Genomic DNA, 10,846 nt, shown 5'->3' with positions numbered 1-10,846 from the left:
TTTTTAAATATTTTTTTTTTTTTTTTGCATGTGGATATCAAATATACACTCTGGTACTTTTGGAATACAAAGTTCAGCCTGTTCTTTTTTTTTTAAATAATTGTGTTAAATTTCCCCTACCCCTGCTCTTTGTTTTTAAATAATTGGGTTAAATAATTGCGTTAAATTTCCCCTCCCCCCAAAAAAAAAACCACCTGCTGGGGCAGGGAGCGCCTTCCTTCCCCCAGGAAGGTAGCTGGAGCTTTGCAAACTGGGGTTTTGTAGCGTTCCAGGGCGAAAACGGCGTTTTCTTGGGGGAAAAAAAGCTAAAAAAGGGGGAACTGGGGGGGGAAAGGGGGGAAATAGAAAAAAAAAAAAGGGGGGAAAAAGAGGGGAAATGGGGAAAAATGACAAATGGAGGCACGTGTGCGCTTTTTGGCTCAGGCCGGACCCCCGCGGGCTGAGAGGGCGGGCGGGCAGCGGCTGCGGGGGGAATTCGGGGGGGAAAACGGGCGAAATCGGTGAAATGCGGCCGCGGGGGCTGCTGGGAGGTGTAGTCCGTGGCGCAGCGCCCCCTCCCGCGGACTGCACCTCCCAGCAGCCCCCGCGGCGTATCACATGGCAACGGCGGGCCAATAAGGGCGAAGGGGCGGGGCGCCATGGCGGGGCGGGGCGCGGGGAGCGCTGGCAGCGGTGCGGGCAGGAGCGGGGGGCGCGCGCTGCCGCCCAGGTAAAGAGGCGGGGGGGGGGGGGGGGGGGCGCGCGGGACAGGAAGTGACATCAGAGCGGCGGGGAGCATGCTGGGAAGCAGCGCGCGCTGAGGGGGCGCATGGGGGGGGACACGCACACGGCGGGGGTGGGGGGTGGGGTGTGAAGGGGGGGGGCGGGAAAACGGAGGCCTCCTCCCCCCGTGCTTTGAGTCGGCGGGGTGTGACGTCACGGCGACGCCACGGCAGTGACGTCAGCGGAGCGCACAGCCCAGGGGTGGGCGAGGCGCTGCGGTTGAGGCCGCTGCTGGAGGCCTGGCCCGGAGGAGGGTCGGGGCCCGGCCGTGGGGGGAGCCGGGGCCTGGCCCTGAGGGGAGGCTGGGCCTTCCCACGGTGAGGGGGATGGGCTGCGGGGCTCCACAACCCCGCAGGCCCTGCCTTCCCCCCCCACACAGCGCCCCACTGCCCTGAGCTGTGCCCCGTCCCCTGCAGCCAGGCGGGGGGGCTCATACCTCGCACCCCCGATGGATTCATCTCGCCTAAGTAACGGCTGAGGGGCTGAGCCTGGTGTCGGTCGCCACAGGAGCACCGGGAGCTGCCTTCCGCCATCCCGGCTCACATCTGCCTTCGGGCGCTCGGTGCTGATGGCTCCACGGGATGTCACACCCCCCGCACTTATAGTAAATGTCCCTTTGCCTCCTCCCAGGGTCCCCGTCTGGCGCCCGCTGCCCTCACTGAGCGCGCAGGCTGACTTGATGTCTCAGCCGCTTGTGGCTCTTCACGCGGTGCCTGGTATTGCCCAAGGAAAGGAGTTCTGGTGGCGGTGAGGAGCACCAGGTGGAGCCTGGGACGAGCGAAGGGCTGTCCCATGGGATCGAGGGCAGCGGGGCCGCCCTCCCAGCCTGCCTCGTGCGCTGGGGACGGGGCACGGCGTGAGCCTGGACAGGGGAGAAACGCTCAGCGCTCCAGACAGCAGGGCCACGGGGCTGGCAGCTCCTCCGAGCACCGGGGTGCTCACCAGGAACCGCTGTCTGGCTCCTCGGCCACCAGCCTAGCACAGAAACCCAGCGTGGGTGGATCCCGCCCCCCCATTCGCCCCGTTTCTGTCCCGTCCACGTGGGGTTTTGTCCCCACCGTCACCGCCTCAGTGGGATTTCTGCTCTGGTGTCTCTCTGGCACACTTGGCCAGTGCTCGGGGGGACTGTGTGAGCTCCTTCACCCCCATGTTCCCCCACAGCGGTGGGCAGGCCACCCAGCTTTACCTACACCCCACGTCCTTTGTGTAGTTTTATTCACCCCCGGAGGGTGAGCCCGTGGGATAAGACTGGGAAGTAGCAGGGGGTGGGCTCCAGGCTGGAAGTGTCGGGGTCTGGTGCTTCCAAGGGTGTCACTTTGTCGCTCTGTGAAGAGGCGCGCAGCGTCGCTTCGGGCCCCGGTTGCAAGGAAGGAGCGGAGGTTGCTGGCCTGGGACAGTGACAGGGTGGCACAGTGACCAGCAGGGCCTCCTGCCATCCTGCCGGCACCCAGCAGTCGCTGGTTTGCCCCCCTCCCTCTCTCCCCACCCCCCATCCCCATCTCTGCCACCGCTGAGGACTGGGGATGGCCACTGCCGGGACCTGTAGGTCTTAGCAGCAGAACGCCGCGTCCCCACTGTCCCTCCCACCCCACCCGCCTCCCCAAGCTGTTAACTCAGCCCCCTCCCCAATCTCTGCCCTTTCAGGTTCTCTGGAGGATGGAGCCGGCGTCGGTGAGGACCAAAGTGCCCTCGTTTCTGTCTGACCTGGGGAAGGCCACGCTCCGGGGCATCCGCAAATGTCCCCGCTGCGGCACTTACAACGGCACCCGCGGCCTGAGCTGCAAGAACAAGAACTGCGGGACCGTTTTCCGCTACGGCACACGCAAGCAGCCCAGCGTCGATGCCGTCAAGATCATCACCGGCTCTGACTTACAGGTTTATTCGGTGCGGCAGAGGGACCGGGGACCGGATTACCGGTGCTTTGTGGAGCTGGGGGTCTCAGAGACGGCCATCCAGACGGTGGACGGGACCATCATCACGCAGCTCAGCTCCGGCCGCTGCTACGTGCCCTCGTGCCTGAAAGCCTCCACACAAGGCGTGGTGGAGAACCAGTGCCAGCACGTCAAACTGGCCCTGAACTGCCAAACTGAGGCCACCCCGCTCACCCTGAAAAGCTCGGTGCTCAGCTCCATGCAGGCTTCGCCCGAAACCAAACAAACCATATGGCAGCTGGCGACCGAGCCCACGGGGCCGCTGGTGCAGCGCATCACCAAGAACATCCTGGTGGTGAAGTGCAAGGCCAGCCAGAAGCACAGCCTCGGCTACCTGCACGCCTCCTTCGCCCAGAAGATGAGCGCCAAGACGCTGGCGGACCACAGGTTCTCCTGCTCCTGCCAGGCTCTGAAGCCCAGCAAGGGTGGCCCGGCTGAGGAGGAGGTGCCGCCGCCGCGCTGCATTCACTTCTTCGCCTGCATCTGCGCCTTCGCCAGCGACGAGAGCCTGGCGCAGGAGTTCGCCGACTTCCTCGCCTATGACTCCGGCGGTAGGTGATGCGCAGAGGACGTCGGTGAGGCCGATGCCACCCACTCGTGCTCTGGCAGCTACCTGGCTTTGCCTGGGCTGCCCGTACACCCGTGGGTGCTTCGTTAGCCGGGGCTTTCGGTCCTGCCCCCTGCGAGCAGAGAGCTTTGTGGGGAGTGATCCCTCCCGGGCTGCACCTTGCTCCTGGCTCCCAGCGTGTGGGAGCAGAGCGGGGAGCCGGGGTGGGCACATCCCGCCGGCTTCGCTGCGATGGGTGCTGAGGGCGAGTCAGGTCCCTCTCTGCGCTGGGAGCCACCAGGCGTCCTCTTCCCCCTGTGGGCCAGAGCGGTGCTCATTGTGACCCCCCCCTTTCCACAGCAGCCGCCTCTGGGGTTCGGTCCCCTGGGGGTCTGTGTACCCCGATAGGTGCCCTTGGGTAATTCTGCCCCGTCTTTAGGCACCCAAAGGTGAAAATCTGCCCTGAGGAGAGCGACCTGGGTGATGCGAGTGAATTAAAATCACCCCTTGCCTCGGTGTTTTCCCCCTAAAGCACGTCTGCAGGCCTGTGAGGGCTTTGGGGTTTCTCTGCAGGCATTTGGGGTGTGCTGGGAGGTCTCGGGGTGGGGGAAGCGCCAGCGTGGGGCCAGGGATGCGAGACCCTCGCGTCTCCACAGCGCTGGTGCACGTGGTTGAGCTGCTCTTAAGGACAGAGGCTTGTTTCTCCTAGGTCTGAAAGGGATGGCGGTCCCGCAGCTGGTCGGCAGCGCTGAATCCACGGCGCAGGCCGGGGAGGTGGCCGCTGCCAAGCCCAAGAAGAGGAAAAAGGACCCGGCGCCGGGTGAGCTGGAGGCTCTGTGGGACGGGGCGGACGCGGTTCGAAGCCAAAAGCCCTCACCCGGCGGGCAGGACCGCAGGAGGGGTGGCCCTGCCGGAACTGGAGCCGGCTGCGGGCCGTGCCCGGTGCCCGGTGCCGGGTGGGAGCTTTCGGAGCGGGTGTTGGGCGCGCTCCTGCCCGGTCTGAGCAGGTCTTGTAGCGAGCGTTAGTGGTGTTAAGGTGGGAAGAGCTGCGGTGACAGCCCACCCTAAGGCGAGAGGTGACCCCTCCATCCCGCCCGCTCTGCCTGCGGCGGGGTGCCCGCACGGGTGCCCGCGGAGCCCTGCGACTTGTGCACTGACGCTCTCTGAAACGATCCCTCAGGGGCGCAGGCGGCCAGCCCCCTCCTGGCTCAGGACCTGGCGCACAGCACCCCCAGGAGAAGCAGCCTGAAGAAGCCGGCCGTCGCCTCCTCGCTGAAAAGACAAGGTAAGTTCGGCTCTGCCGCTGCGCCGGTGGTCGGGAGCGCGCGGGGACCGGGCAGACACCATCAGGGACCACGCAGATGCCTGTGGCCGTTCGCTTTGTGCTGCTGTCACCCCTGCGGAGGGGGTGACCAAGCCCTCTCCGTCCGTCGCTTGCTCTAGGCGGTGAAGTTGGGCTCCCTCGCTGCCGCCGGGAGCTGTGTGCAGCTCGTGTGGCTCTGCCTGGCCCTGGAAGTGGTGGGTTGTTAGAGAAGGACGATGCCGGTGTCCTCCCAGGGCAGCTCTTTGGTGGATTTCGTGGCGTGGCAAGCTTGAAGGAGTGGGCTCGTGGCAGCGCCAGCGCTGTCGTGAGTGGACAGGTGTGACATTAACGTCTCCGGATGCAGTTAAGCTCCCTCCTGGACAAAACATACAGGCGAATCGGTTCAGGCGAAGTTGTGAGCAGGTTTCTGTTGCTTTTTGGCCACTGCTGATGTTTGCAGCATCTCTTAATGTCCAGAGCTGCTGGCAGGGGGACTTGTCACCAGAGTAACTGTGGTTTCTAGTGGCAGATCCTTGCTCGGAAGCACGGTCCGGGCTCTGGCGGGGTGCAGGGAGCGTGCCGGCGTTAAAGGCGATGGGAACTAGGGTGGCCCTGGCCACCTCGGGGAGACTGTCGTGGGCACACACGTAATACCTGTGGCGCCCGAGCAGGAGGCTGTGTGTTGGTACGTGGTTATGTACGGTGTGTGGAGGGGGAGGGCTTGGTCCAACACCATGAAAACCCGTGGATTTTCCCAGCCACTCGGAGCCCTTTCGAGAAAGCCGCTCTCCGTGCCGGCTGCGGTCTGGGCCTGGGTTACGAGCCGTTGTGTAGCGCTTTGGTTCCTCTTAACGTTTAGTTTTGGCCCGGAAAAAGTGGTACTAATCGCTCGTTTCCCACCCACCCCTTTCCCTCCTGAGCTAGACAGAGCGCACCCATCCCGCCCCGCAGCCCGCGATGGCTTGTGTTGCTCCCGCAGCTGCCTGCGTGTGCCCCGGGGGGGGCATGTCGGTGCCCTTGGGGGGGCCGCGGGGGGTCCCTGCCCTAGGAACGGGTGCTGCAGAGGCAGCCACCTGGTGAGATGACAGTTGTGGCGAGGTGTCGAGGCTGCAGCTCTTGCTGAGAGCCGACGTGGGCTGCGGGACGTCGCAGCCCTACGCAGCCCCGCGTTTCCGAGCGCGGTGGAGCGGAGAGGCTGAGCCGCTGGAAGGCCCGCGGCGTTCGCCTCTTGTCCTGCCGCCTTGCCGAGCCCCGTGGAACGCAGGCGTTGAGCTGAGCGAGTTATTGGTGCCTGTGCTGCCGGGGAAGCTCGCGCAGGTCAAGCGGGGAGCGCCGGGCGGGGGATTTCTCCCGGGCGTCGGGCTCGGCGCTCCGCCTGCGCGCCGCCGCCGGTTCTGACGTCCCCTCCTTTTGTGGCACAGGCTGCACCCAGCTGCTGGACGAGTCGCAGGTGACACTCTCCTTCCAGGACTGGCTGGCCAGCGTCACCGAGCGCATCCATCAGACCATGCATTACCAGTTTGAGGGTAAGGCTTTGGGCATCGCTCCCCTCCGTGCGCTACCTGCGTCGTTAACGTGGCGGCAGCGTTAAGGAACCCTCAGCCCCGAGGGAGGCGAGTGCTTTCTCCAGCTTGGAGCGATGTTCTTTAGCCCTGGGAAGTTTCTCTCAATTAGTGAGCTTTGATTTAATTTCTGCATGTGGATTTAACGCTTAGCAGCAGCCCGGTGCTTATGCTTACGCTGGGGAAGGGAGAAATTCCCTTATTGATACTTGATATTAAACTGCTTGGGGCCACGTGGGAGAGGTGGGACGCCTCGTGTGGCGCTAAATCAGTCTCAGACACGCCGATAATCCACGTTTCCTCCCGTGGCCATCCTCCTCATCCTCCGCAGGCCCCACCACGCCTCGACGGCAGGACTGTGCTCAGCACGGGGCTCGTGTATAGCGACAGCTCGTGGCTACGACATCTGGGGGTGGGCTACTGCCCACTACGAGCAGCGTGGGCCTTGTGTGGGTGGCAGGGCGCGTCTCCAGCCCACCCCTGGCTGGAGGCAGCAGCTTGCGTCAGCTCTGGAAAGCTCCGTTCTGGAGACGGGACTTGATAAATCTCTGGGCTGCTGCGCCCGGCTGGCCCCCGCTGCCGAGCAGCTGGGCTCACCTAAAGAGAGGGACCCCCAAAAATGCCTGAAGGGGAGCTGGAGCGCTCTAAGTTTGTCACGCAAGACCCGCACGCGACCAGCTGGCCCTGCAAAGTGGCGCAGGGCGCGGGCAGGTCGGCTGCTGGACGGCTGAGAGCCGCGGGCAGCTGTGCGCACTTGGTGGTCGGGCTCCGTGATCTCGAGGGGCCCCGAGAACCACAGAATCCTCGAGGTGGGACACTTAGGACAACAGTTTTGTCGCTCCCCGCAGCAGTGTCACCCCAGCTTTGCAGCGAGACCGAAAGCCTGGTGGGACGCAGCCCGGTGGCCGCACGCCCCAGGGTGAGGCAGGCAGGGGCACGCGGGGTGACCGAGGGGCTGGGGGCTCTCGCAGGGGGCTGGGGCTGTTGCCTGGAGCGCAGGGGGAGTCTCTGCCGGCAAAGACGGTAGAATATCTCAAGTTGGAAAGGATCCATGAGGATGGTCGAGTCCAGCTGGCTGCTCCTCCCCGGACGAGGTGTCGCTGTTCCGTTCTGCCTGGTAGGAGCGACGGGGCCAGGCTGCGCAGCCGCGCACGGGGCGTGAAACACCCAACCTGGGCAAATATTTTACCGAGAAGGGCGTCGGGGGCGGGCGGTGCTCTCCCTCCGCTGCTGCAGGCTCAAAACTCGAGCTGGGGGGATGGTGGGGGGGTGTCACTAACACCGCAGCCCCCCCGCCTTCACCCCACGCCTCCCTCCTGGTGCCCGCACAGGCAAGCCGGAGCCGCTGGTGTTCCACATCCCTCAGGCTTTCTTCGAGGCGCTGCAGCAGAGGATCTCCAGCGGGAGCGCGAAGAAGAGGCTGCCCAACTCCACCACAGGTCAGCTGCAACCACGCCGGCGCGCGGGGCGCGCGGGGTGCCGGCCGCTCGGCCCAAAAACCAGCAACGGCAAGAAAAAAACCAAACAAAAAACCAAACAACAGTTCCACGCTCTCCCTTCTGGTTTCCAGCGGCTTTTCCCTGGGCTGCGGTTAAGGGTGGGGGTACTGAGCTGGGGGGGGGGGGGGGGGGGGGGGGCCCAGCCGCTGGCGTTGAGCCGAGCGGGAATAAACCCACCGAGACTTCGTTCCCCACCTCGGACCGGTTAACGGTTGGGTTTCATCTTCGGGGGCTTTTCCAACCGAAATGATTCGATAGGAGGTTAAACACCCCCTGGCAGCGCTGCGGGAGGAGGGGGTCACCATCCCCGCTTGTCCCCCGCCATCTGTCTGTCACCAAACAGCGGTGGCGGCACGTCTGCGCCCCTTCAGACTCACTGGGTTGGCTTCATGGTTCAGTTTTATTTTTTTGTTTGTTTGTTCGTTTGATAATTCACTTTTATTCCGAGTCCCCCGGCCAGGACGGCGCCGCGTGCTGGGGCTGCCTCCCGGCAAGGCTGGGCAGAGCCACCAAAGAGGAAGGGGGAGAAGGGGGTCAGAAAGCCCCCCCAAGCGTCACGGCGAGCCCCCTCCCCCCCCCAGCAGCCTCTCCCTCCCCGCAGCTTTCGTCCGCAAGGACGCCCTGCCCCTGGGCACCTTCTCCAAGTACACCTGGCACATCACCAACGTCCTGCAGGTCAAGCAGATCTTCGATACGCCCGAGGTAAGGGGTGGGGGGGGCAGCCCAGCCCCGCTGCTGCGCCCCCCTCCCACGCAGCCCCTTACCTTAGCTTCCCCCTCGCCGGCAGCTGCCCCTGGAGATCACCCGCAGCTTCATCCAGAACCGGGACGGGACCTACGAGCCGTTCCGGTGCCCGAGGGTGGAGGTGGAGAGCATCGCCGAGGCCTACGGGCACGAGCGGCAGCCCGCCATCCGGCCCCTGGAGCTCAGGACCTTCCTCAAAGTGGGTGAGTGGGGCAGCCCCCCGCCCCGGGGAACGGCCCCCCCGCAGCCCCCCGGCTGGGCAGCTCCGCCTCGGGGTACCGGTACCGGGGCGGGAGCGCTGGGCCGGGCTGGGCTGGGGGAACTGGGCTGGGCTGGAGGGGGGGATCTGGGCTGGGGGGTCAGAACTGGGCTGCACTGAGCTGGGCTGCTGGGGAACTGGGCTTGGGGGTAACTGGGCTGGGCTGGGCTGGAGGGGGGGAACTGGGCTGGGGTGGGGGGGGAACTGGGCTGGGCTGGAGGGGGGGAACTGGGCTTGGGGGAACTGGGCTGGCCTGGGCTGGGGGGGGGGAACTGGGCTGGGCTGGAGGGGGGGAACTGGGCTTGGGGGAACTGGGCTGGGCGGGGGGGGGGGAACTGGGCTTGGGGGTGACTGGGCTGGGCTGGGGACCTGGTCTGGGGGGGGGGAACTGGGCTTGGGGGGAACAGGGCTGGGCTGGGGGAACTGGGCTGGGCTGGAGGGGGGGAACTGAGCTTGGGGTAACTGAGCTGGGCTGGGGGGGGGGAACTGGGCTTGGGGGTGACTGGGCTGGGCTGGGGACCTGGGCTGGGGGGGAACTGGGCTGGGCTGGGCTTGGGGGGGGAACTGGGCTTGGGGGGAACTGGGCTGCACTGAACTGGGCTGCAGGGGGACTGGGCTGGGGAACTGGGCTTGGGGGTAACTGGGCTGGGCTGGGGGGGGGTAACTGGGCTTGGGGTAACTGGGCTGGGCTGGGCCGGAACTAGGCTGGGGGGGGGGGGGGGACTGGGCTGAGGGGGGGGTGGGCTGGCGTTGGGGGGGAGGATGGGCTGGGCTTGGGGGGTGGAGCGCAGCCCCCCTGTGCCCCAGCTGCCCGCTTCAAGGGGGGGTGGGCACCTGCACCCACACTCCCCCCCCTCGCCCCCCAGGAAACACCTCCCCCACCCAGAAGGAGCCCACCCCCTTCATCATCGAGTGGATCCCCAACATCCTCCCCCAGGCCCGCATCGGGGAGCTGCGCATCAAGTTCCAGTACGGCCACCACGGGGGGCCCCCCCCCCGACCACCGCCCCGCCCCCCCCATGGAGCCCGCGCTGGAGCTCCCCCCGCTCACCACCATCACCTTCCCCTGAGCCCCCCCTCCCCCCCCCTGCGGAGGGGGGCACCCCATGGACCTGCCAGCACCCAGGTGGGCTCCCACAAAATAAATGTGTGTCCCCCCCCTCGCCGGGTGCTCTGAGCATCCCTGCACCCACTGGGGGGGGGCGGGGGGGGGGCTGCACATTGAGAAGCCCCCCAAGGTGGGCAGGAGGGGCACCCCGGCGGGGGTCGGGCAATACCCAGGGGAAGGGGACACCCAGGAGGGCTGGGGGCAGGGGAGGGGGTGGCACCCACCCGGGGGGGGAGGGGGGGGCAGACACCCCAGAGGGGCTCAGGGGGTCCCTACATGGGGGTCCCTGGGGGGGGGGGGTCCCCGCACTGCAGAGCCCGGCGGTACCCACACCCTGGCGGCAGGAGCTGCACCTCACCGGGGAGGGGGGCACATGGCACCCATGGGGGGGGCACATGGCACCCATCGGGGGGGCACATCGCACCCTTGGGGGGGCGGGGGGGGGCACATGGCACCCATGGGGGGGGGGACAGACACGTGGCACCCATGGGGGGGGGGCCCGCACCCCCACCAGTGCCCAGCCGGGCACAGACCCCAACCACGGCGGGGCCCCCCCTCACCCCCCATCCCCCCCCCCGGCCACCAGCTCCCCCCGAGCAGCTCAGGGAGCCCCCAGGTTCTCCCAGAAGTCACCGCTGCCCCCCCGAACCGGCCCAACGCCTCCCAGTGCCCATTCAGAGCCGTTCCAGTTCCCCCTCAGTGCTCCCAGTGGCCATTCAGGGCCATTCCAGTTCCCCTCTTCCCAGAACCATCCCAGTGCCCATTCAGAGCCATTCCAGTGCTCCCAGTAGCCTTTCAGAACCAGCCCAGTGCTCCCAGTGGCCATTCAGAGCCATCCCAGTTCCCCCCCAGAGCCATCCCAGTGGCCCCCAGTGCTCCCAGTGCCCATTCAGAGCCATTCCAGCGCTCCCAGTACCCTCTCAGAACGAGCCGAGTGCTTCCAGTGCCCCCCAGTGCTGCCAGTGCCCATTCAGAGCCATTCCAGTTCCGCCCCCCCAGAGTCCATTCAGAGCCATGCCAGTTCCCCCTCAGTGCTCCCAGTGGCCATTCAGAGCCATCCCAGTTCCCTCCCAGAGCCATCCCAGTGCTCCCAGTGGCAATTCAGAGCCATCCCAGTTCCCTCCCAGAGCC

General features: G+C 66.2%; 1 protein-coding gene across 1 annotated transcript; it reads left to right on the top strand.

Moving 5' to 3' along the window:
- The first annotated feature begins 655 nt into the window (after positions 1 to 655).
- C19H2orf42 (chromosome 19 C2orf42 homolog) lies at positions 656 to 9,731 on the top strand. Its single transcript, XM_040618159.1, is given in 10 exon segments — positions 656 to 709; positions 2,407 to 3,244; positions 3,950 to 4,060; positions 4,421 to 4,525; positions 5,965 to 6,069; positions 7,437 to 7,544; positions 8,206 to 8,306; positions 8,392 to 8,551; positions 9,474 to 9,609; positions 9,611 to 9,731. Coding segments are annotated over 9 exon segments (1,719 nt in total). The 5' UTR covers positions 656 to 709; positions 2,407 to 2,418; the 3' UTR covers positions 9,678 to 9,731.
- The last annotated feature ends 1,115 nt before the right edge of the window (positions 9,732 to 10,846 follow it).

This window comes from Falco naumanni, chromosome 19, assembly GCF_017639655.2.
Source record: "Falco naumanni isolate bFalNau1 chromosome 19, bFalNau1.pat, whole genome shotgun sequence".
NCBI classification, from domain to species: Eukaryota; Metazoa; Chordata; class Aves; order Falconiformes; family Falconidae; genus Falco; species Falco naumanni.
Note: the sequence above shows the minus strand (reverse complement) of the source record. Positions and strands in the feature narration are given on the sequence as shown.